At 43.5% G+C, this 26,383-nt stretch overlaps 1 protein-coding gene and 1 long non-coding RNA gene across 37 annotated transcripts in view; one reads left to right on the top strand and one right to left on the bottom strand.

Moving 5' to 3' along the window:
- Positions 1-4,145: 4,145 nt before the first annotated feature.
- LOC111541059 lies at positions 4,146-16,684 on the bottom strand. Its single transcript, XR_002731187.2, has 3 exons — positions 16,433-16,684; positions 6,786-6,848; positions 4,146-4,641 (listed from the first exon to the last, which is right to left on the bottom strand). It is a non-coding gene; the product is annotated as an uncharacterized LOC111541059 (long non-coding RNA).
- A 110-nt stretch (positions 16,685-16,794) lies between these two features.
- The window catches only part of LOC111541056 (butyrophilin subfamily 3 member A2), a 21,786-nt gene continuing 12,197 nt past the window's right edge, over positions 16,795-26,383 (top strand). For 16 of the 36 annotated variants that reach the window (XR_002731177.2, XR_003306588.1, XR_002731171.2 and 13 more), the window contains exons 1-8: positions 16,806-16,990; positions 19,959-20,019; positions 20,147-20,236; positions 20,533-20,880; positions 22,285-22,566; positions 24,899-25,099; positions 25,328-25,424; positions 26,308-26,354. Coding sequence is in view for 7 of the 36 variants with exons in the window: in XM_023209690.2 (XP_023065458.1) it covers positions 20,152-20,236; positions 20,533-20,880; positions 22,285-22,566; positions 24,899-25,099; positions 25,285-25,305; positions 25,398-25,424; positions 26,308-26,348 (1,005 nt within the window). In the remaining 29 variants the exon portion in view is untranslated. Of the gene's footprint in view, positions 16,991-19,204; positions 20,237-20,532; positions 20,881-22,284; positions 22,567-24,898; positions 25,100-25,284; positions 25,425-26,307; positions 26,355-26,383 lie in introns of those variants that run through there. The other 20 variants (XR_002731183.2, XR_002731182.2, XM_023209690.2 and 17 more) reach the window with 11 other exon arrangements.

Here is a 26,383-nt window from a genome sequence, read left to right as displayed (position 1 = left end):
GTGATCCGCCCGTCTCGGCCTCCCAAAGTGCTGGGATTACAGGCTTGAGCCACCGCGCCTGGCCTAATTACTTTTTAAATTTATTTTTTAATGGTAATAACATTTATATTATACTGGGTGTCTGTATATTGAGTTGCCATTCCAAAGGACTATATAAAAAAATATATATCTAAATGCTTGACAAAAAAAAAATACAATTTTTTTTGAAAAGGAATATATTTGGTGGCTGCCTCATGCAGCTTCGGAGTCCAAAATCTGAGAGACTGGTGTATCCCAGTGGTAGTATTCTGTTGCCACACACTCCAATCAGCAGGAATGGGGGTTGTAACTCCTGTACAGTAGTTCTACCTTCTCCACAGTTCTGTTTTCTGCAGTTTGATTTGCTCCTGGCCAACCTTGGTCTAAAAATTTTAAATGAAAAACTTCAGAAATAGACAATTCATAAGTTTTAAATTGCAAGTGACTCTGGGTAGGATGATGAAATACCACCCTCTCCAGGATATGAATCATCTCTTTGTCCTAGGTATCCAAGCTGTGTATGCTACCTGCCCATTAGTCATTGACATCACCTGCCCCTGACATCCAACCACAGATGTTATCATGGCTCAGTGATCCAGGATCACCCAGGCAGATGATCCTCCTTCTGACGTATCATGAGGTCAACAGTAGCCTAACGTTCTGTCACAGTGCCTATTTCACTCACCTCGCTTCATCTCATCACTTAGGCATTTTATCAACTCATCACAAGAAGAAGAAGGCTGAGTACAACACAAGATGATATTTTGATATTTTGAGAGAGAGACCACATTCACATAACTTTTATTACAGTGTATTGTTATAATTGTTTTACTTTAAGCTACTGTTGTTAATCTTTTACTGTGCTTAATTTATAAATTAAACTTTGCCATAGGTATGTCTATGATAAACATAGTATATATAGTGTTTCACACTATCCATAGTTTCAGGCATCCACTGGGGGTCTTGGAACGTGTCGCCCAAGGATAAGTGGGGACTACTCTAATGCCATCAGGCTAGCAGGTTCTAAAGGTTTTAATGGCAGTCCCTGGACCATGGCTTATTTAACTGCTTCCAAGGCCCACTGCTACAAAGGGCCCCATTCAAAGTTAGTGGCTTTGTTGTCACCCTGACTTAGGGGAGCAAAAGAACACTCAGGTGGGGTACATGCTGTCTCCAATGCCCCAGTACCCAAAGAGGCCTACCAGCTGTTGGACCCCCTTTTTATTAGTGGATGCCTCCAAGATTAATTTCTTTTGCTTGGTTGTATCTAGAATACTTTTTTGGCTTACTGCCAATGTGGCCTTCGCATTTAGTCCACGGACAGTCCATTGTTAGTCTCCATATGCGAAAGCCTTTTTGACTAGACAAACTGAGCTATTACATTATGACAGGGTAGTTTGTAGCATTTCTATTTGTAACAATAATTAACACAATAATGTCCTGTTCTTCAGTTACTATGCAGTACTGTTTTGCTGAATAACCCATTGGGGCTTAGGTGCCTTAGGTGGCAGGCAGGCACGGATATGCCCCACCGTAATGGCTGGAATTCTTAGCTGTGAGCGGGCACACCCCTCAGGCAGTGGTGATGTGCTGAGCCCCAAGCAGCCAATATGTCAATGACTGTAAGACATTCAGCCACAGGAACCAAAGTCACTGGCACCTCTAATGGCCAGAGGCACCTCACAGCAGATAAACACCATAGGTCACTGCTTTTGTCCCCAAGCCTCTTAATGTCACCAGTTTAATTTTTCCCTTAAGGATACCTGGAAATATTGCCACGTGGGTTCCAATATCTAAGAACCCCAGAAAAATCTGAATTCCTTTTTTCCCCCTTTTTATCTTTTAAAGGAATATTATTAATTTTAAAAGCAGGGACCATGCTAATCTCTATATCATTCCAATTTCAGTATATGTGTTGCCAAAGCAAGTAGGTCTTTTTTTTTTTTAATTTTTAAATTTTAAATTTTATGAGCACATAGTAAGTGGATATAAGGGGTGCATGAGACATTTTGGTACAGGCACGCAATCGGTAATAATCACATCATGGAAAATGGGTTATCCATCCTTTCAAGCATTTATCCTTTGTGTTAAAAACAATCCAATTATACTTAGTTATTTTAAAATGTACAATTAAAATAATATTTTAATCATATTATAGTCTATATACATAGACTATAGTCTTCCTGTTGTGCTGTCAAACATTAGGTCTTTTTCATTCTTTTGGTTTCTTTTTTTTTTTTTTCAGATGGAGTTTTGCTCTTGCTGCCCGAGCTGGAGTGCAATGGCACAGTTTTGGCTCACTGTGACATCCACCTCCCAGGTTCAAACGATTCTCTTGCATCAGCCTCCCGCACAGCTGGGATTACAGGCACATGCCACCATGCCCGGCTAATTTTGTATTTTTAGAAGAGATGGGGTTTCATTATGTTGGCCAGGCTGGTTTTCAACTACTGACCTCAGGTGATCCACCCTCCTCAACCTCTCAGAGTGTTGGGATTACAGGCATGAGCCACCACATCTGGCCCTTTTTCATTAACCATCCATCCCCACATCCTCTTGCACTTCCTCCCACTCCCACTACCCTTCCAAGCCTCTGGTAACCATCCTTATAGTCTCTATCTCCATGAGTTCAATTGTTTTGATTTTTAGATTCTGCAAATAACTGAGAACATCCAAAGTTTGTCTTTCTGTTCCTGGCTTATTACAAGAACTCCTGTTTTATCTTGACAGGAATATAGAGTGACTGACCTCCAGTGGGGAGGGAACCAGAGACCTTGGCCCCATTCCCAACTGGGTCATTCAGCCTGAGGCATTTGGATTTGATCGAACCTCTTTGATAGAACCATGGCTTATTGATGAAGTGGAAGGAGTGATACCTGAAGTACCCAGCCCAGGGTGTAGACATCAACCTAGAGGGGTGCAGGAGCTAGACAAACACACCACCCAGGGTGCAGAAGATTTAGCTGGCTATTCTCTGTATTTATTCTTTGGATAATGAGTTTCCGCTCTGTAAATGCCCTTATGAACTGTGTTTGGTTCCCTCTCAGATGCCTCAGGGACCACCAGAGGACCTCTTCCTCTTCCCTCTCAGGGACCTAAGGGGTCATCTGAGTATCCATTTCTTGAGTTCTCTAGCGCTCGAGAATGAACAACCATACAAGTGTCCAACAATCAGAGGGCGGCTTGCCACTGTCCTATTCTATATTTTTTCCTCTCTGCCTCAGTCAGTGCAGCCAGTTCACTCATATCTGCAGGGTTGGGGGTGACCTAAGTCCTGTTTACAAAAAGAGTCAAACTGTAAAACATTTGAAGAGATTTATTCTCAGCCATCTCAGCCAAATATGAGTGACAAATGGCCTGTGACACAGCCCTCAGGAGATCCTGAAAACATGTGCCCAAGGTGACCAGGACACAGTCAGGTTTTATACAGTTTAGGGAGGCATGAGACATCAATCAAATACATATAAGAAATTCATTGGTTGGGTCTGGAAAGGAAGGACAATTCGAAGCTGAGAAAGGGTGGTGGGGTGAGGGTGTGGCTTCCCGGATATAGGTAGATTTAAACATTTTGTGATTGGCAACTGGTTGAAACAGTTATTATCAATAGAAAGGAATGTCTGGGTTATGATGATAAGAGGTTGTGGAGAACAAAGTTTTATTATGCAGCTGAAGCCTTCGGGTAGCATGTTTCAGAGAGACTAGATTATAAATGTTTCTTATCAGACTTAAGGTATGTGTTGATGTTAATGCTGGTCAGTTTTTCCTGAAATTCAAACTTGCATGGGGTATAATGAGGCATGTCTGGCCCTTTTTTCCTGTCATGGCCTAAACCAGATAATCAGGGTGAACTTTAGAATGCGCTGGCCAAGAGGAGAGATCCATTCAGAAGGTTAGAAGGCCTTCGAATTTTATTGTTGGCTTACAATCTCACCTCTCATTCTTCCTTTCATAAATCATCCAGCTGCTTGTCCAGGTCCTGCACCCCTCTAGGTTGATGTCTACACCCTGCGCTGGGTATTCGGGGTATCATTCCTTCCACTTCATCAATAAGCCATGGTTCTATCAAAGAGGCCCCTGCTCACTGCACCAATTTTGTGCACCACATTCACCATGCACTGGTGAATTTTGTGAACCTGCCTGAGCCTGGTGAGACAGAAGACACTAACATGCAACAAGTTACATGAAGCAAATGTATTACTTACAGATAGGAAGCAAGAGACAACAGAAGCCTAGAATCCATTGTGTGCCCGCTCCCCAAGGCTTGTGAAAGCTGCCTTGGGTGGATGGAGCTTCAATTGCACATGCCCTACTGGTGTTGCAGCTGAGGGCCCCCCAAAGCAGCTTACTCCAGGCTCCATACATCAGGGGTCACGGGAATCACCAGGCTAAACCTCACCCTACTTCCAGGGAGAGAGAAACAAAGCTCTAGTTGTCCTAGCAGTTCCTCCTTAATTCAAGACGTTACATTCTTTAGGAGAGCCAGGAGCCAGGCCCAGGCTGTTTCAGGCAGTTCCTCCCTACCTCGGGATATGGGCATTCCCACACACTCTACAGTTGTTCTTCAGACTACAAGCAAGAAATGGAGGAGAACTGGGTCCGTCCCTGGCCACCTGGAGAACAGTCCTGCAGAAAGAAGTCACACCAGTGAAACTGTCTGCCAAGAGGAAACAACTTTACTGACAAGTACGTGAGCAAGAAATCAATTGCTATTGGGTTAAGCCATTGAAACTTACTATTTTTCTTTCTTTTTTTATTCTTTTCTTTTTTTTTTTTTTTTTTTTTTTTTGAGAAAGGGTATCACTCTGTAGCTCATGTTGAAGTACAGTGGCATGTTAATGGCTCACTGTAGCCTTGACCTCCCAGATCCAAGCAATTTTTGAGTATCTAGAACCACAGGTGCACACCACCATGCCCAGCTAATTTTCAAATTTCTCTAAAGAGACAGGGTCTCCCTATGTGGCCCAGGCTGGTCTCAAACTTTTAGGCTTAGGTGATCCTTCCACCTCTCAACATCCCAAAATGTTGGGATTACAGGCATGAGCCATCTTGCCCGGCCTGAAACTTTTAAATATGTTTGTTACAGAAGCTGACACTACTCTAAGCAGGATACATACCTTGCATGTTCAATAATGAATATATAGAAATAGCAACAGTTTTCAGGGGAGCATTGTCTTTGAGGACTAAACTCTGACTTTTTTTCTTATCTTGGCCAAATTCCTCCCTAAAGGACCTGGGGAGTCACCCCTACAAACCGTAAAGTTTCACCAGAGGGGTTTTATTTAACCCTATATGATGTGGTTTGCTTTCCAACCTGGCTCTGGCAGTATTTCACATAATAAATAAGAAAATAAATCAAAATATTTTAGCCCCAAATATATTTCCTTGTCATATCTTGAAATGGCCCTATAAAGTTGTCTCTTGTGGGGAAAAAAAAAAAATCTACCTTTTTTTTTTTTTTTGAGGCGGAGTTTCGCTGTTGTTGCCTGGGCTGGAGTGCAATGGCATGATCTTGGCTCACTGCAACCTCTGCCGCCTGGGTTCAAGCAATTCTCCTGTCTCAGCCTCCTGAGTAGCTGGGATTACAGGCACATGCCACCACAGCTGGATAAATTTTTTGGTATTTTTAGTAGAGACAGGGTTTCATCATATTGTTCAGGCTGGTCTTGAACTCCTGACCTCAGGTGATCCACCTGCCTCGGCCTCCTAAAGTGATGGGGTTACAGGCGTGAGTCAACGTGCCCAGCCCACTCTTTTCCTTTCCTTTTTTTTTTTTTTTTCTTTCTTTTCTTTTTTTGTTTTTGAGATAGAGTCTTGCTGTTTTTCCCAGGCTGCTTTGAGTAGTGTGATCTCGGCTCACTACAACCTCTGTCTCCGGGATCAAGTGATCCTCCTGCCTCAGCCTCCAGAGTAGCTGGGACTACAGGCGTGCACCTCCACACGCAGCTAATTTTTCTATTTTTATTTAGTTATTTATTCTGAAACGGAGTTTGGTTCTTGTTGCCCAGGCTGCAGTGCAATGGTATGGTCTCAGCTCACTGAAAACTCTACCTCCTGAGTTCATGTGATTCTCCTGCCTCAGTCTCCTGAGTAGTTGGGGTTACAACAGTGAGCCACCATGCCTGGCTAATTTTTGTGTATTTTTAGTAGAGATGGGGTTTCACCATGTTGGCCAGGCTGATCTCGAACTGCTGGATTCAAGTGATCCACTGTGCTTGGCCTTTTTTTTTTTTTTTTTTGAGATGGAGTCTCACTCTGTCACCCAGGCTGGAGTGCAGTGGCCGGATCTCAGCTCACTGCAAGCTCCGCCACCCGGGTTTACGCCATTCTCCTGGCTCAGCCTCCCGAGTAGCTGGGACTACAGGCGCCCGCCACCTCGCCCGGCTAGTTTTTTTTTGTATTTTTTAGTAGAGACGAGGTTTCACCGTATTAGCCAGGATGGTCTCGATCTCCTGACCTCGTGATCCGCCCGTCTCGGCCTCCCAAAGTGCTGGGATTACAGGCTTGAGCCACCGCGCCCGGCCTGTGCTTGGCCTTATAATGTGTTTTAAATGTTCAGAGGAAGGAGATATTTTTTTTTTCTTTGTCTAGAAGAATAAAAGAAGGCTTCCCTAACAAGATGACATTTGAAAACAAAAAAATTCAGTGAAGTAAAGCACCAAATCACAGTCCTGGCAGGAAATAGGGCACAGTCCAGGAAGGCAATTGAAGAGAGTTTAATGAAGGGACTATATCCCAGACTTTCAGGTACAGACTGAAAAAGTACCCACTTGTAACTGGTGCACTTTCAGTTCTTGTCTTGTTTCAGAAAAGTTCCAGGAAGAAGACCAGTCCTGGCAAAACAAAAATGGGTTGGATCCAGAGATGCCTTAGTTGACGATATGAACTTTGGTGAACACTCATCATTACCATACTAAAATCCACACCCAGGGAAGGGCTTATTCACCATCTTCTGTACATTCAATGTATTAATATGTAGAAGCATGATGGGTACTATCCCTGTGCTGCCTTTATTCCACCTCTACATACAATGTCTTAGCTAAACAGCCTAAGAAAAACCCTGTTTTCACCTTTGCTCTGGAGGCACTGCTTTGGAGAATTATCCCTTGGGTTCGACTTGTTCCAAGTAATAAAATCCTCTTGTTAAAACCTCCTTGGTTGTGTCCTTGGACTGTCACTTGCCAACCATCTACCCCTTATGTAGGTAACAAGATCGTTTGCAAAGACTAGGGAAAGGCTTTTGTCACCAACAACAGGAGGTGATGTACCCTGAGGCCACAGCCATGGGTCTGAAGAAGCAAGGAAAAAGCATTTTCAAAGTGCGTAAGACTTGTAGCCACAATAGAGGGTCCTGACAGGAGCTGTGGCTTCTACTGTAGGAAGGTGGCCACTGTCATCTGCTGCCTGTAGGGAGGGAGATGTGGGGATAGATATCCTGAAGTCTCTGCCCTTCTACCCTTTGGAGGATCCCCACCAGAAGCAAAGGCTGCTGACACAGTTCTCAGAAGTCAGCCCCTGGGGCTCAGAGCAGGCTGGAAAAGAACAGAGAATGGAAGCTGGGAGGAAGAGGAAAGTACAGCTAAAGAATAACCAGCCCAGGTATCCCCCTGCAAGGATTTACACTCTAGAGGGAGAGCTAGATGTTAATAAATAACTACCTTAATGGGTAAATTGGAGTAAGAGGTATTAGAGTAATAGATAATGTTTACTGAGCATCGTGCACCAGACACTGCATGAAAGGCTTCACATGTACACCATTGCTCCATCTTTACAACCTTCCTATGAAGCTGTCATTACAATTAAGCCCATTTTATAGAGGAGGCTTACAGGGGATAAATAATATGCCCAAGATGACCCAGCCAGTGAGGCTGGCTGAGCTAAATGTGAATCCAGACGGTGTAAGCCTAGAGCTCACACTCAACCAAAATGCCATGCTTTTTGGTCAAGAGCACAGTTACTGCCTGCATCTGGGTCTGTTGGATTTAAATGCTGCCATAGCAGGAGACAGGTTCAGATTTTGAAGAGAAGCTTGCAGAGCATTTATCCCTCCGAAGTTTACTAAGGCTATTAATAGTTGATGACTTACTTGATCTCTATCTTTTCTGGGTCCCAACTGCTCTGGAGCTTCATTTCAGTAGCTTTGCCCATTCCACCTGCCCTCCATTAATGTTCTCTTAATAGGAAAATTACGTCTTTCTCTGACTTCATCTGTACCTGAACTTGCTCCCTAGCAACTGCCACCTGACCCTATGCCCCCACCACCTGATCTTTTTGCAAATCCCTGTAGGACCAAAGAATTAAAAAGTGTCTAGCAGATGCAATTTGCATTGTGCTTTTTATGGCGGGTTGTCCTATTTTTTTATGTTTTTGAGGCAAAGTCTTGCTCTGTCGCCCAGGTTGGAGTGCTGTGGTCCAACCTCGGTTCACTGCAACCTCTGCCTTCTAAGCTCAAGCAGTTCTCCAGCCTCAGCCTCTTGGGTAGGTGGGATTATAGGCATGTGCCACCACATCTGACTAATTTTTGTATTTTTAGTAGAGATGGGGTTTTGCCATGTTGGTCAGGCTGGTTCAAACTCTTGACCTCAAGTGATCTGCCTGCCCCGGCCTCCCAAAGTCCTAAGATTGCAGGTGTGAGCTGCTGCGCCTGGACTGGGGGGGGTTGTTTTAATACAAAATTGCTTTTCTTCAGCTTGTTCTCCATTTCCAGGGCCCCCATCCACATTATCTGCTCTTTCCCAAGCACACACTTAAGTATCCCGGCAGTCCTGTTGAGTTCAAAGACCCCATGCAAGGTGTCCTGAGAGCCAGAGTGACAGTACTATGATGAGGCTGACCCTAGACTTGCTTATTTCTCTGAAAACAACTCTATCTTACATCATAAATACAGGGGAAAGGGGTGCACAGTCCAGAGTTTATCCTTGTTGTAATCTGTTTCAGCAATAGCTGCTGCTGGTGCTGGGAGTGAGGTGTGGGGTAGGGGTGGTTGTAGTGATGGGCATCTCAACCAGACACAAACCTATGTGGAACCCTCAGGAAGGCTCAGCCAATAGCAATACATGGCTCGGCTGCTGAAGACTCTCCTGCTTGTGACTGTATTCCAGTTTGAGATACAGGAACAAGGACAGTCCTGACTAAAGCCCTGGCCCAGCCCAGCAAAGTGATACAAAGATTGAATCAATAGCGGGAACAAAGATGTGTTTGAGAATCGGCTGTGGCAAGACTGTTGGTCTAGGTATGCATAAAGAAGATAGAAGAATGGGAACATGAGTTCAGAGGGTTCCTTGAGGGCTCTGCCTGATTCTTCTCTTAACCCCTCTACCCATCCTCTGTGTCTAGTTCACAGCAAATAGGTAGGAGTCTCTGCTTGTAAATGGAGCCCAGCTCCACTTGTCTCCTAGAACCAGTAGGGAGGGAGGGGCAAGAAAGAATCGTAAAATCAAAATATTAGAAATACCAGGGACCTTAGAGGTGATCTAGCAAAGTCCAGCCAAGCAGTCTAAGGTGGAACTGAAGCCCAACCATTTTAAGGGGCTAGCTCCAGATCACACAGTTTAGTGTCAGATCTGAAATGAGGCCCTGAGATATCTGCCCGTGACCTGTAGTGTCTCCCTAGGGATTTAGACAATTTTCCTATTCCAATGCAGTAGCAGTCCCCAGAAAAATAATAATTTTTAAATATCTCATATTTTTTAAAGGGGGGAGGGGTTGTAGAATAGAATATAGAGAGATTGAGAAAACTTTCCCAACTCAGAAACATAATATTTTCTTTTTTTTTTTTTTTGAGACAGAGTCTCACTCTGTCACCCAGATTGGAGTGCAGTTACTCGATCTTGGCTCACTGCAACCTCCGCTCGGCTGGGTGCAGTGGCTCATGCCTGTAATTCCAGCATTTCAGTAGGCCAAGGCGGGCAGATCACCAGAGGTCAGAAGCTCGAGACCAGCCTGGGCAACATGGTGAAATTCCGTCTCTACAGAAAGTACAAAACTCAGCCAAGTGTGGTGGTGGGCGCCTGTTATCCCAGCTACTCAGGAGGCTGAGGCAGGAGAATCACTGGAACTCAGGAGGCGGAGGTTGCAGTGAACCAAGATTGCGCCCATGCACTCCATCCTGGGCGACAGAGATAGACTCCCTCTCAAAGAAAATAATAATAATAATAATAATAATAATAATAATAATAATAATGTTTTCATGATGCTATCTCCTTCATTTTGATATATGATTGATATCTCCTTCATTTTAACATATTCAGAGGCTGCTGGCCATACTCACATGTGAATCTTGGGAATAAAGTAATAGAACCATGGGAAGCACTTGCTATGTCTATTGACTTATGTGCTCACAACTATACAAATAATTGGGGGCATATTTAATCCACATTTTTCAATTGACTGACAGTTGTCAGAGGCCAGTAATCTGCTATTGCTGTTCATCATGCCTTCCAGCCGCCTCCATATTCTAAGGCAACTACAATATGTGAGAAGAAATCAATAGATCACCAAAGTGTGGTATCATATGTATATCTTCTATATTATAGAGTACATATGATTTAACAACAACAAAATAGCTTTCCAGGCCAAATGCAGTCACTCACACCTGTAATCCCAGCACTTTGGGAGGCCTAGGCAGGAGGATCACTTGAGCCAGGACCTCGAGAACAGCCTGGGCAACATAGTGAGACCCTGTCTCTATTTAGAAAAAAAAAAAAAAAAAAAAGCTTTCTAAACACATCCAAGAACTGTAGAAATCACTGTGGTCTGACCACCTCATTTATGAATGAAACCACTGATGTTCACAGAGGAAGTGATTTGCCTATGGCTACCCAGGTTTTGTCCTGGGATGACGATTTAATCCTTAAAATAATAATCTGCTTATGAGTTTTCTGATTTTAAAAGTAATTTCTTTTTATTCCAGAAAATGAGAAAAATAAGGAACTTTTTTGGAGGTTCTAGCAAGGGAGTGAGTGCAGCTACTCGTATATCCTTGAACGAAGAATGATCCGGCTGAGCGTGGTGGCTCCTGCTTGTAATCCTAGCACTTTGGGAGCCCAAGGTGGGCGGATCACTTGATGTCAGGAGTTGGAGACCAGCCTGGCCAATGTGATGAAACCTCGTCTCTACTAAAAATACAAAAATTAGTTTGGTGTGGTGGCACATGTCTGTAGTCCCAGCTACTTGGGAGGCTGAGGCAGGAAAATTGCTTGAACCTGGGAGGCGGAGGTTGCAGTGAGCCAAGATTGCACCACTGCACTCCAGCCTGGGTGACAGAGTGAGACTGTATCTCAAATTAATTAATTAATTAATTAATTAAAAACTAAGAATGAGCCTCCTCTACTGGGGAAGGTCATCCTCTTTGAGCACACAGTTTCAAGAGAGAGAAACTTCCTAATGCTCAGCAGCAAGTTTTTTCTATTGCTCAGCCCCAGGCCCCCTCACAAGCGTGGTCCGCTTCCCCAACTTTTTCTTTCTTTCTTTCTTTTTTTTTTTTTTGAGACAGAGTCTCGCTCTGTTGCCCAGGCTAGAGGGCAGTGGCGTGATCTCAGCTCACTGCAACCTCCACCTCCCAGGTTCAAGTGATTCTCCTGCCTCAACCTCCTGAGTAGCTGAGATTACAGGCATACACACCACCACGCCTGGCTAATTTTTGTATTTTTAGTAGAGATGGGGTTTCACCACGTTGATCAGGCTGGTCTCGAACTCCTGACCTTGTGTTCCGCCCACCTCAGCCTCCCAAAGTGCTGGGATTACAGGCGTGAGCCATCACACCCAGCCTCTTCTTTTATTGCAGACCCCTGGGATTCAGTTTACCATGGTCCTGGGCTCCTTCTTCCCTTTAACCAAGAGCAACTACCATCCTTTTCATTTCTTTTTTCTTTTTTGAGACAAGGTCTCACTCTGTCACCCAGGCTAGGGTATAGTGGCATGATCTCGGCTCACTTCAGTCTCTGCCTACGGGATTTAAGCAATTATCCCACCTCAGCCTTCGGAGTAGCTGGGACTACAGGCATGTGCCACCACGGCCAGTTAATTTTTGTATTTTTGGTAGAAATGGGTTTTCACCATGTTGGCCAGACTGGCCTCGAAATCTTGACCTCAAGTGATCCACCTGCCTTGACCTCTCAAAGTGCTGGGATTACAGAAATGAGCCAACACGCCCAGACAGAAATGTTAAAATTTTTAAAAAATCATTTTAATGCCAATTTAAATCTAAAAAGTGTAACCTAAGCAGACTCTATATCATCTGGTTGACATCCTTATAATCAACTATTGTGGAGTGGTTTCAGTTTCCAAGGAAACTACTGTTTATTATTGTATCAGTGACAAATGACTTCCCTAATAACAAATTTTAACTTTTAATGCTGCATTTTTTAACTAGTTCCCATCTGTCTCAGGAGTTAGAAGATATATTTTCAGATGTATTATAAAAATTAGTTTTTGTCTAAGCAAGTTTTTTACATAACTCAGCTGAAGAAACCCTGGCCTAAAAGATGAAGTTCAGCTTTCTTGGACTTTTTTTCTTTTTCTTTTTCTTTTTCTTTTTTTTTTTTTTTTTTTGACATGGAGTCTCGCTCACTTTGTCGCCCAGGCTGGAGTGCAGTGGTGCTATTTCAGCTCACTGCAATCTCTGCCTTCCAGGTTCAAGTGATTCTCCTGCCTCAGCCTCCCGAGTAGCTGGAGCTACAGGCACCGCCACCACACCTGGCTAGTTTTTGTATTTTTAGTAGTGACAGGGTTTCACCATATTGGCCAGGCTGGTCTTGAACTCCCGACCTTGTGATCCACCCACCTCAGCCTCCCAAAGTGCTGGGATTGCAAGTATGAGCCACTGTGTCTGGCTTCCTTGGACTTTTTATCTGCACTGAAGGCACTCAGTGGTCCAGACCACTTACTTCTGCTCTACCTTTGGACATCCTGGCCATGTGCCACCCCTCAGCCTGACCACAACACCTGCAGTGCCCCAAACACACCATGCAGTTTCATGCCTTTATACCCATTTCCTCTCCCTAGTCAACACACCTGGGTGACCCCTATTCTACCCACTCAGACAAACCAGGAGAGGCTCCATGACCTTTCTGCAACTCTATTTTTCTCATCTAGAAATAGAGTTAATGACATCTACTTCTCTAGCAGATGTTTAGGAATGAGATACAGTGTGGAGAGCACCTGGTGCGAACACAGCGCATATCTGTGATAGTGACTGTTAGCCGTTATCCTCATCACCACATCCTTTCCCCACACCTCAGATGGTGTCATAGTCTCCCAACTCAGAGAGAAAATAGAAAAGGGAGGTCCCAAACTTCCTGCTTCCATCACCTACACCTGCCCCTCCTGATCTGTTTCCTTTGATTTCAACAAGCAGGTGTTCTTTCTCCTGTCTCAGGCTAATTCTGCAACCACACTGGGGAGCCCCCCACCCCAGCTTCCCTCGGGCTTCTCTATTTGGTCAATTCATTAATTCATTCATTCGACAAGGATCCATGAACGCTAACTATGTGCCAGTCACTATTCTAGGTGATGGAGTCATAGAAGTGAACAAAACAGAAAGTTCTCATTCAAAAACTACATAACTTGTGGTAGGAGGCAGACAGGAAACAAAATAAGTAGTAATATATATGATGTGCTGGATGATGATAAGTGCTCAGCAGAGAAATAAACCTGGAATAGCAGAACTAGCATTTCTTTCCGAAGGGGTCTTTTTCTGTTGTTCAGGCTAGAGTGCATTGGATTGATCATAGCTCACTGCAGCCTAATTTTTTTAAAAGACAAGGATCTTGCTATGCATATTGCCCAGGTTATTGAATTCCTGGCTTCATGCAATTCTCCTCCCTTGATCTTTCAAGGCCCTGTGATTACATGTGTAAGCCCTCATGCCAGGTTGGAAGTTACAGTTTAAAATAGGGTGGTTACGAGCAAGGGGAGCGAGGCACAGAATACCTGGGAGAAAAGCATTCCAAGTTGAGAGAACAGCATGCCAGAGCGCAGAGTCAGAAGCACTGTGGTATATGTGAAGAATAGCAATGAGGCTGGGGTGGCCAGAGCACACACGGTGACCAGGAGAATAGGAGGTGACAAAGCCAGAGGGGGTTGAGGGCCAGATCACATATGGCCTTGAAAGTCATCATGCTGACCTGGGCTTTACCTCTGAATGGGGAGCCACTGGAAGGTTAGAGCAGATAAAGGACTGGACTTACTTATGTTTTAAGAAGTTACTTCACATGCTAGACTGATATGGGCTGTGGGTAGTGCTGGTGGATGGAGGCCTGAAGACCCAGCTGGGAGCTACTGCAGTGATCCAGGGGAAAGATGCAGATGACTTGTACCAGGGAGGAGCCATGAAAATGTTATGATGCTGGATTTATTTTCAAGATAGCATAAAAAGGCTTTGCTGATAAATTTCTGGGTGGAGTGTGAAAAAGAAGGGCATCAAGGGTGACCACAAGGTTTTGGTCCAAAGAAACTGTACAGATGGAGTTGCCACTTACTGAGATGGGGAAAATAAAGGGGAAGCCGATTGTGGAGGCCAGGGCAGGAGCCAGCACAGAATCCAAAGGTCAGTTTTGGATATGCTCGGGTGGAGGAGCTTACTAGAGATCCCTGTAGAGATGTAGAGTAGGCCAGTCAATAATAAGCGTGCAGTCCAGGCAATGGGTCAGGGCTGGAAACAAGTTATTCTCTTTATATTCGTGCCTATTTCACTTACCTAATGCATCAGTGATTTATTGCTGCATAACAAATTACCACAAACTTAGTGGTTTAAAACAGCATACTTTTCCAGCCTGGCCAACATGACCAAACCACGTCTCTACTAAAAACACAAAAAATAAAAAATAAGAAATTAGCCCAGCGTGGTGGCACACACCTATAATCCCATTTACTTGGTAGGCTGAGGCACAAGAATCGCTTGAACCCAGGAAGCGGTGGTCGCAGTGAGCCAAGATTGTGTCACTGCACTCCAGCCTGGGCAATAGAGCAAAACTCTGTCTCAAAAACAAATAAATAATAGTACACTTTCATCACTTCAGTTTCTGTGGGTCAGAAGTCCAGGCAGAGCTTAGTGGGCTTCTCTGATCAGAACTTCACAAAGCAAAAGTCAAGGTGTTGGCCAGGCTATAGCCTCATCTAGAGTCTTGACTATAGGAAAATCCTTTTTCCAGAAAACTCAGGTTGTTGACAGAATTTATTTGTTTACAGTTGTAGGACTGAGGGCCCCAACTCCCTGCAGGTTGGGGCTGGAGGCTGCTCTTAGCTCCTACAGGCCTTCTTAGCTCCCTGCTGTGTGCATCTCCCACGATGACTACTTTCCTCTTCAAAGCCAGCCAGGAAGACAGAGCCTCTGGAGTGGGTCAGCTAGCAAGACAGTCTTACACATCATAATACAATCATGGAAGGGACATCCCATCAGCTTTATCATATTTTATTGGTTAACAGCAAGCCATAAAAATTGTTCCTGCCAGGTAGAATAACTTTCCAGCCATCAAATCCAGTATACATACTGTCCTTTCTCCATCTACCTGAGTAAATCTTCCTGCCTATTTGGCATCTGCTTCATCAGTCCCCAGGGTCCTCTTTTGGTCTTTCCCTATTCGCGGATACTCCTCAGAATTCTTGCTGTACTTGCTTCTTAACTGCTGATATTCCTTTAGGCTTTGGTCCCAGGATGGGCTACTGCACCTCCAGGTCCAAAGTCTATGTTCTAGGCAAGAGGAAGAAGGAAGTAGGGAGAGTGTACCCTCACACTCCCAGCTATTTTGGCCTCCCTTTGAAGGATTTCTGGGAGAAGTGCAAGCCCACAACTTTCACCTACAAACCATTGGCTCCAACTTAGTCCCTTGGCCTCCCCTATCTACAAGGGGGAAGAGCAGGTTGCAGTACCCAAGAAAATTAGGCCTTATCACTAAGAAGAAGGCGGCATGCACGCTGCAGAAGCAACCAGCCATCTCAAGCAGATACCACACAGCCTAAATTCAAACTGTTGCAATATAATCAAACCCCATCAGCTCCAGTCACATATTAGCCCTAGGAGCTTTCTGGCTTGCAACCCAAAAAAGTGTGTTTTGAGGTCCTAAGCCACAGGGAGAACCAGATTGTCCTATAAACTCCTTACAAGATGGTGTAAAGGAAATGAGCCTTACAGAGACCATAGCCTATGGAGTGGCTAGCTTCAGAGAATATGTACTCCACTGTCAGCATGAGAAACAAATACACAAGAAAATACGATATAGCATAAACCAGGAGCTGAGGGTGAATGAAGATGCTCAGAAAGATCTGCACTAAGAATTTCCTGGGAAAGGTAAAACAATGTCAAGCAGCACTGCCTCTGGAAACCAGAAAAACTATATTATTTGATAACATATCCTAAGCCTAAATGCCAGAGGTTCTTAAAGAGGTGCAGTTTGTCTCATTTTCTTTCCATTCTTACCTTTATTTGGCTCTGTAAAAAAGATCCTCCTCTTCTACGTACTTATCTACATGCAAGCAAACTGCCACAGAAGCATTTTAATTAGTGTACATCTTCCTCTCTTTGCACGTTTAAGTTTTTTATTTTCCTACTCCATTCTGCTAATATTTCTATCATGATATAAAAGACACAAGACGGGTGAATATAAAGAAATACTTATATACATCCACACACAAGAACGATTCAAATAGATAAACACAGAAACACAAACACTAAGGGAGATAGGGCTGGAGTTTTTCTTCAACATGTACAATTCAATGTACTTTCAGTTTTCATTTCAACCTTCCTCAGTGGCTTCTGCCCAGCAACTGATGAGAAACATCACCTCTGAGCCAATCAAAAACCTATTTCTTCCAAAGAGCCACTCTGTTACTGTTTCTCATGGTTAGAAGACAATATTTGCTTTCTCTTTTTCCTTTCTTCCGGATGAGAGGGTAAGCCATAATAGAAAGAATGGAGAACTATTGATTGACCATCTTTATTCTGTGGGCTCTGATTCTCCCATGGGAACACTAAGGGGTAAGTGCGGGAAATGGTTTAGAGCCTGGGCTACGACGCCTGGGAGGAGTGGGGCTGAATCGCTGAGAGTGGTGAGTGGGCATGCAGGGAGAGTACTTGCCCAGAGAAACGGGTGCGGTGCCTCTGTGTGTGTGTGTGTGTGTGTGTGTGTGTGTGTGTGTACATGCACACACCTGCACATGCACATATGGGCACGTGGGAAGACAGGAGAAGTACTGCAAAGAATAAGAAACTGCAGAGGTTGGGATTTAGTGGAAGGATAGGGAGGCAACATGAATGAAGAAATATTCCAACTGCATTTTCTTAACCTATTGTGGTCAGAAAGGGCAAAAAAAAAAACAAAAACAAAAAACCCTCAAAATCTGTTCTGATCAACTCAAGGCATCTATTCTAAGAGATTCTGAAGAAGGAAAAAAAAAAGAGAAGTACCTTATAGATTTACATGTAAATGTGTTTATTACAGAAGTATTTATAATATAGTAAAATCTGAATCAACATTCATATACAGCAGGTGGGGAATAGACAATGCATGGTTCAGTCATAAAATATGTTCCATGTAACCATTAGGAATCATAATTTTAATTAAGTGAAATTCTTTATAATTTTAATAACACTGGATCCTTATATTAAACCGTTTTTGGTATCTTTTAGGGATGGTACTTGGTTTTCTTTCCATTCATCATTTCCCCAAAACCTAAAGCATGCTTTCCCATGGCTACAAGCTACTACATTGTATGAATATATAATACTTGAGAGTCTCTCTGAGCCTACTCTGACTCAGAAAGCCGCTCCTAAAGAAGAAAAAGAACAAACAGACAGACAAAAACCCCAACTGTTTTTTAAACTCTTTCTTTATTTTGGATTTTTGAGTTTCTACATTTTGTTGCTGTAGATTTTACTAGATTGAACAGCCTTAACCTTAAATATTTGCATCAATCTCTAAATTTTTTTCTTCAACGCTAACTTTTATAATTGGAATTTTGAGGGCAAAAGATACAACATTTTAAAGGCCCTTGCCATGTATATATGGCCAAATGCTTCCAGAAACATTTCCACTTCCATTAGCAAAGTATATGATTAGAACTACAGAGTATTTAAGGTTTTATTCCTTTTGTATTTTTTTATTGGCAAAATTGTCTATAGTAGAAAGAATGAATAATAAATAACCTAAAAAATAAAAGTTCTCCCTCTGAGGACAGCAGAGAAATTTTTAGCTTAAGGACTAATAATAATAATACCTCCATTTCTTTAGGAGCATAAAGAGCAGTTTTGAGAAGCAGAAGATGTGGTGAAATATAATGTTTAGTCTGATGGTGGATACAAGATCCAGGCAGGGGTGGAGCATGACCAGCTGCACAGACCTCTGTTCCCTTGCTTCCTCTACATCTGTCCCCACCTGCCTCTGCAGACCTTGTTCTCAGAGGCCATTCCCAGCCCCACAGCAGCTGGTATTATGGCTACAGGCTTCATGCTCCTTTGTTTTGGGAGAAACTGTTGAGGAGTTAGTATTTACTGAGCAACTAATATGTTCCAGTCTCTATTATTCCTCATAATAATTATTAATTATTAACTAATACATGAAAATTTTAAATTGAAAGCATTCCAATAATTTTAAAAGTAAAGGAAGCAAAAGGCCAAAGTGTCCTTTCACTCACTTAACCGCCAATCTTCAGTTTAGCATTCCTCTTTTTAGGCTTTTTCAGGCATTTACATATATAGTTTTGCAGAAATGTATTGCTTTGCTTTTGTTTTTCAATTGAATTATTAGTATAGTTCTACAAGGTACTTTTTGATCACTTAGTATATCTCTATTGTCCAGGCTAGTGACATTAAATCACTCTTTTTAACTGCTGCATTGAATTTCCTCATAGGGATGTATCATATCCCTATGATATATGGAAGACAGGCAGATGTATCATACATCTGTATCATAGGGATTCCTCTAACCAGTCTCTTGTGGGTGACTGGTTCAGTTGGTAACCACTTTCACACTTTAAAAATAGTGCTGCAGGCCGGACGCGGTGGCTCAAGCCTGTAATCCCAGCACTTTGGGAGGCCAAGATGGGCGGATCACGAGGTCAGGAGATTGAGACCATCCTGGCTAACACGGTGAAACCCTGTCTCTACTAAAAAAATACAAAAAAAAAAAAAAACTAGCCGGGCGACGTGGCAGGCACCTGTAGTCCCAGCTACTTGAGAGGCTGAGGCAGGAGAATGGCGTAAACCCAGGAGGCGGAGCTTGCAGTGAGCTGAGACCCGGCCACTGCACTCCAGCCTGGGTGGCAGAGTGAGACTCTGTCTCAAAAAAACTAAAAATAAAAATAAAAATAAAAATAGTGCTGCAGTGTCATTCTCACAGAGGCTTCTCTCTGCACCCATGCAAGTACTTTGCTGGAGTAGGCATCAGGAAGTGGAATTTTTGGGCCAATTGTGCACATTCTAAGTCTCATACTTGATATTTTTGAGTAACTACAGTTTAAATGGTTTTGTCCCATGACCAAGATCATCAAGCTTGTGACTTCTAGAGCCTTTACCTATTGTCTACCCTCTTTGTGTCCCTAACTCTACCATAGTGGTCCAGCCCATTGTGGGTGCTCAGTAAATATTTGTTGAATAACTTTATGAAGGGAAGAAAGAAAAGATGAGTAAGGTCTGGTCTTATTCAAAGCTCTCCCAATCAATGTCTTTGTGACTAAATGTGGTGGGTTCAGCCCCTGAATGACTTCAGAGCCTCCACCAGGCAATGGCTAAGAGTTTGACCCTTGAGGAGTCCACAGTGTTGGACATCCATAGAGTTGAACAAGGGTGGAACCAGGGAATCCAGTGAAGAGGGTCCTTCATAAATCAGAGGGGCATGATGGAAGCTTGGACCTAGCAAGGGAAGTGTGGGGAAGTGATAGGATTCTGAATATTTTAATGCAGTAGAGTCAGAGATTTCCTGATCAGATAACAGATATTGCTTTTACAGATGGTTTTCCATACTGGAACTCAAAGGTAAAGATACTCAAGGACAGACATTTTTGGCAGAGGTAAGATGTTCTTCGGTTACCATACTTGAGTTAGCCCTGGGGAAGTGGACGTTTCCACACAGAATCCTATAGCTTCTTCCAGGCCACAGTGTCTGTCTCACACCTTCTGGTGTCTCTTGATATGCAGCATAGATGAAAATGGCAAGTTCCCTGGTCTTCCTTCTGCTCAACTTTCATGTCGCCTTCTTCTTGGTCCAGCTGCTCATTCCTTGCTCAGGTAGGGAACGATTCCATGATTCCACATTTATGTTTATGAAGCAGACGATTATCTCAGTTACATAATTAAGCAGACAATTACCTAAATGCCCTCTTAGAACCTTTAACTCCTTCCTATACCTGAAGTCCATTCCAACCTGAAGGATCATGTGTCACTAAGAGACAAATGGTGCTTCTGTTAGGAATGGTTTCCCCTCTAGGTTCTCTGTATCTAGCCTTCCCTGTCTGAGAAGCACCCTTCCTCTCATGACCCCAAATCCAAAACCCTCTGATGGAGCCTCCCCCTTGTGCTGACAGCTCAGTTTTCTGTGCTTGGACCCTCTGGTCCCATCCTGGCCATGGTGGGTGAAGACGCTGATCTGCCCTGTCACCTGTTCCCGACCATGAGTGCAGAGTCCATGGAGCTGAGATGGGTGAGTTCCAGCCTAAGGCAGGTGGTGAACGTGTATGCAGATGGAAAGGAAGTGGAAGACAGGCAGAGTGCACCGTATCGAGGGAGAACTTCGATTCTACGGGATGGCATCACTGCAGGGAAGGCTGCTCTCCGAATACACAACGTCACAGCCTCTGACAGTGGAAAGTACTTGTGTTATTTCCAAGATGGTGACTTCTATGAAAAAGCCCTGGTGGAGCTGAAGGTTGCAGGTGAGCCTCCAGGTTTGGTTCTGAGAACATTTCTCTGTAGGATCTAGAGCAGATGCAGAGTTCCTCTTGCAAAAGTACTGCAGACGCTCCTGGCTGATCACTAGCGATTGCCTGCACTGCCTTCCAGCTTAGCTTCTCTGTGGCCCTTGAGAAAGACACGGGCTTTCCTTTAGGAAGAATTCCTGCTGTACCCTACATGCTCAAGTAAAGAACTCCTTTCCTCTGGCGACCAGAGATATAAGGAAAGTGAAGGACAAGGGATAGGAAATATTAGAAACCATCTCTTCAGTGACTGGTACACCATCATTTTGGTTTAGTTGTGTAACAGACGGCTTCTGTTGTGTCTCCAAGTACACAGTACCATGGGCCCTGGGAGGTGGAATAGTGACTATATCTGCTGCCAGTGTTTTCCAACCAGTCATCCCCAGGAATACTCCTGTAGTAGAATGAGCTGTATTTCTTACTTGTTGCAGGGAGAAAGAATACACATCATAGGGAGCTGTGGTGGGGTCTCAGTAAGAAGGAATTAGAGCAGACTTGGTATACAATTTGGGCTTGTGTTAGGGGATTGGCAGGGGGCAGTTTATAGACTTAGCCTTTTGCTCTGGATGAGATGCCATCAGGAAGGTGTGGGCAGGTTAACCGTATGAGTGAGAACCTTAATCAATCTTATGTAGGAAGAAGGAGACCAGGGTGAGACTAAAGCTGTAATTGATGAAGGGCGGCAATCCCTGATTGTCGATGGGGGATGTTTGGTCATTGCTGTGGTTTACACAGTGTTCATGTTTTTCTCTATGCTCACACATGATGTGGGGTGGTCTTGTTTTTCCCATGATCCATCATAGTCACAAAGTGCATTGTCTGTGTTCTGTGAAATTGCTTATGTTCAACAGGATGACACAGAGACCCGGTGTCAGTTTCCCTATGTTGGGACAGCTTTTCTCTTTCTCAGTGCAGTCCCTTGCCCTGTGGCTTCTGGTTGGGTTTGGTTTAAGGGGATCTGCAGCAGACAATCATAGGAAGAGAAGAGGAAGAAATCTGGGTGCTTATTCCCTGGCTTCCTTGCTGCAAGGTACCTTCAGGCTGGCTGTATTGCCTTGCTGAAAGTAACAGCTCCTCTAAAGGAAGTCCTCAATGCATGAATCTCTTCTTTTATGTATTCAAAACAGCTTCCTCTCCTCCTCCCTCTGGTAATTGGTGTGGGTGGGAATAACCACACATTACTGACCCTGGGATACTGCACTAGCAAATTTAGTTTTCCCCTCATCATGACCACACTTTTGTAAACAGCTCCTGAATGAAATCTCTCTTGAATTATCAAATCTGAGTCTGCCATTGATTCCCATTAAGACCCTCCTTAATGCAAGAGCTATCAAGAATCTAGGCCAAATTATCCTTCCACAGCACTGGGTTCTAATCTTCATGTTGAAGTGAAGGGTTATGAGGATGGAGGGATCTATCTGGAGTGCAGGTCCACTGGCTGGTATCCCCAACCCAAAATACAGTGGAGCGATGCCAAGGGACAGAAAATCCCAGCTGTGGAAGCACCTGTGGTTGCAGACGGAGTGGGCCTATATGCAGTAGCAGCATCTGTGATCATGAGAGGCGGCTCCGGGAAGAGTGTATCCTGCATCATCAGAAATTCTGTCCTTGGCCTGGAAAAGACAGCCAGCATTTCTATCGCAGGTCAGTACGTGCTTGCCCTCAGGTTTCTGAGCTGAGCTGTGGCAGTTGAATGAAGGGGGATGTGTTAGTATCTGTGGTAGACCTGAGTCTCTGCACTGAATATAAGGCCCAAAGCACAGATCTGGAGGCGCCGCCTTGTTCCAGGGGAGCTTCTTTCCTCCATAAAGGTGTTCACAACACAAACATTTTCTGAACATTTCCTATCTGCCAGAAAGTATGACAGGCAATGGGAATTGGGGGAAAAACATTCAGATAAGCTCCTTATATAACGTCAAATGACAAAATGGTATATGTATATATACACACACACACACATACACACACACACACACATATATATATACACACAAACTCTTATCATAGAGAAACAGCTGATCTCCTTGAATAAGAAGGAGATTCTAAAAACCTAGTAAAATGTTTTGGCCAAGCATGGTGGCTCATGCCTGTAATCCCAGGACTTTGGGAGCCTGAGGCAGGCAGATCATTGAGGCCAGGAGTTTGAGACCTGCCTGGCCATGGTGAAACTCCATCTCTTCTAAAAATTCAAAAAATTAGCGAGGTGTGGTGGTATGCACCTCTAATCCCAGCTACTCAGGAGGCTGAGGCATGAGAATCACTTGAACCCAGGAGGCAGATGTTGCAGTGAGCTGAGAGCAGACCACTGCACTCCAGCCTGGATGACAGAGTGAGACCCTGTCTCAAAAAATAAATAAAATAAAACAAAATAAAAACCTAGAAAAAAAATTATAACAAAGTTCATGAATTATCAATTCATAGAAAAGGAAATAACCCACAAAAGAGTGCTCATTCTCACTCATTAGGGAAACATTTGAAATCATTTTTCACTTATGATATTTACAAAAATCAAAACAAAACTGCTTTGGCTTATAATACATGGTTCTCATAGGAATGTAGGAAGGCAGTGACTCTCAGTCATTTTTTCGTGTAACTTGCTGTATTTTTGGTGTGCATTAGGTCAACCTCTATTGGGGGCTCTATAGCAATATCTATCCAAACTACATACTTATCGATCCAAACTTCCACTTCTAGGAATTTATCTGATAGATAAGCTTGCATTTGTATGAGAAGATCCATGTAAAAGGTTTCTGTTTTTTGTTGTGTTTTGTTTTTTAGACAGAGTCTCACTCTGTCATCCAGGCTGGAGTGCAGTGTTACAATCTCGGCTCACTGCAGACTCCGCCTCCCGGGTTCAAGTGATCCTCCTGCCTCAGCCTACCGAGTAGCTGAGATTACAAGCGTGTGCCACCACATCCAGCCAATTTTTGTGTTTTTAGTAGAGATGGGGTTTTACCATGTTGGCCAGGCTGGTCTCAAACTCCTGACCTCAAGCGATCCACCTGCCTCAGCCTCCCAAAGTGCTGGGATTACGGGCATGAGTCACCGCAACCGGCCTGTAAAAGGTTTCTTATAGCACTGATCACGATTGCACAATGTTAGAAACTGTGCAGATGTTCACTGCCAGGGAACTTCCATACAAGGGAATACTGCCCAGTTTGTAAAAGGAAAAAGCAGCAATTCTCTCTATAATAATATGGAAAGATCTCCAAGGTACACTTTTCACAGAAAAAGCAAGATGCAGAGGGACGTGTATAGAATGTTATTTTTAGTTTAAACAAGAGGAAAAATAAGAATATACTTTAATTTACTTTTTTTTAGTTCTCGATTGGGTTATTTAGTTTACATTTTTAAACTTCAACAAGCAATTTTGTAACACTCACTGTACATCAGGCACTTTATAAGTATTAATTTAATTCTTCTAACCTCAGGAGATGGGTATTTTCATTACCCTCATTTTATAGATTAGGCCACTACAAACAGAGAGGTTATGTAGTAGTCCAACATCATACTGCTATTCACACGGGGGAGCCAGCATTTAAACCCATGCCCTCTGACTCCACAGGTTATGTTCCTAAGCATCATATTAAGTGGACTAAGGAGAAGTTAATACATGAAGGGAGGGAGGACTGGGTGGATGAGAGAGTTGCATGCCTTTATGTATATGTAGTTTTGAATCATGTAAATGTGTTACCTATTGAAAAAATATTTAGAAAAAAATGTGTATAACTCTGCTCAAGTTACTTTCCATGTGAGAGGCAGACATCTCAAGATAAGTAATAGTAGAAACTTGTAGTGAGGGTTTACCAAAGTCTTATCTATAGTCCTCTGAGACTTTAGGGAGAGAATCCTTATTTAACCTCATGAGATAGCTTCCCTGCCCCCAACCTGGTCTGAGCAGCTAAAACTCGGGGCACTGAGGCTGGGGAGGCTGAGTGCACCAGCGCCCACGACCCACAGCTCTCCCCATTCACAGACCCCTTCTTCAGGAGTGCCCAGCCCTGGATCACAGCCCTGGCAGGGACCCTGCCTATCTTGCTGCTGCTTCTCGGTGGAGCCAGTTACTTCTTGTGGAGACAACATAAGGAAATAACTGCTTTATCCAGTGAGATAGAAAGCGAGCAAGAGATGAAAGAATGGGGATATGCTGCAACAAAGCAGGAAATAAGCCTAAGAGGTATCCAACGCAAGCAGAGAATCTAAGCCCCAGGCTTGCATGCCCCAGCCTGAAAACCTCACCTCTTTCCCCCACCCTGGCACCGCATCATGTTTAAGGTTTATTTCCCGAAATACCCACCTTACCCATAACAGTTCATCTTTTTTTTGTTTTGTTTTTGTTTTTTGTTTTTGGTTATTTTCCAGAGAGCCTCCAGGAGGAACTCAGTAAGTTTTCCCATTCCCCCAGAGACCCGGGCATGTCTTCCTATCCCGGCTTTGAGCACCTTGATGACTTTTCCCTGTTCATTCCATTGCAGAGAGGAGAAAAATCCAGTACTTGACTCGTGAGTGGCTCTGACATTTTCTCTGAATTCAAATCTATTACTCTCTCTCTGCTTCATTATTTTCCAGCCCATAAGTCATATCCCAGGGTTGAAAAGTGGTCTTGGATCCCTTTACTCAGAAAAAGAAAACAAGTGTGGCTCTTTGGAGAAACCACCCAGTGGTTTTTCTCTCTAGAAAAAAAAAAAAAAAGAGGTCTTCAATCTCTTTGTACTAGGGGCTACAGACCCTTAAGCTCTAAGAAGCACTGAAGAATATCCAGGGTTACACTTCAAAAGGAGGAGGAAGAGAAGAATGAGGTGCATTTTCTATGGCAGGAAACTTACTTGTTTTCCACAATCTAGAGGCTGTTGAAAGGAAAACAAGAATGGAAGATTTAAGAAATAAGAAAATCAGAAGAGAGAGAGGGAGAAAAGTGTGTCTAATAAAGAGGAGTAGCCACAGTGGCTCAATTGGTACCGATTGATCATAATTGCTTTCCAAAACTAGTCCCTGAAATTGCTCTTTAAATTTCCCAAATTCTTTTTAGAGCAAGGTAGATATTATACAGATTGAGAAGGATGGATCTTGTACTCCTAAACATTCACATATAGACATGGTGACACCTATGCCCAGGTACAGATTCAAAACAGACGAGCTGGACCCTATTGGGAAGGAAGTCTCACAGTGCCTGCCCTGCCACTAGCACTCAGTCGATGTTCCCAGACTTGATATTAAAAAGAAGAAGTGAAGAAAGAATTGTACCTGCAGATGGAGACCATGGGGAAGGGTGGGATGGTCAAAAAAAAAAAAAAAAAAAGACTAGATGGACGCAAAAAGAAGGGGACAGGGCCAACACATAAAAGGCAGAGTTTAGGTGACACCTCTACCTTTCTTTCATTGTAGGTGGAAAGGAGTCTTCGTCTGATACTGATAAGTCAGCCTGATGCTCTGTAAGTTTGCTGGGTCACGTGCCCTGAAT

Source organism: Piliocolobus tephrosceles, chromosome 5, assembly GCF_002776525.5.
Source record: "Piliocolobus tephrosceles isolate RC106 chromosome 5, ASM277652v3, whole genome shotgun sequence".
NCBI classification, from domain to species: domain Eukaryota; kingdom Metazoa; phylum Chordata; class Mammalia; order Primates; family Cercopithecidae; genus Piliocolobus; species Piliocolobus tephrosceles.
This window is presented reverse-complemented; position numbering and strand designations above follow the sequence as displayed.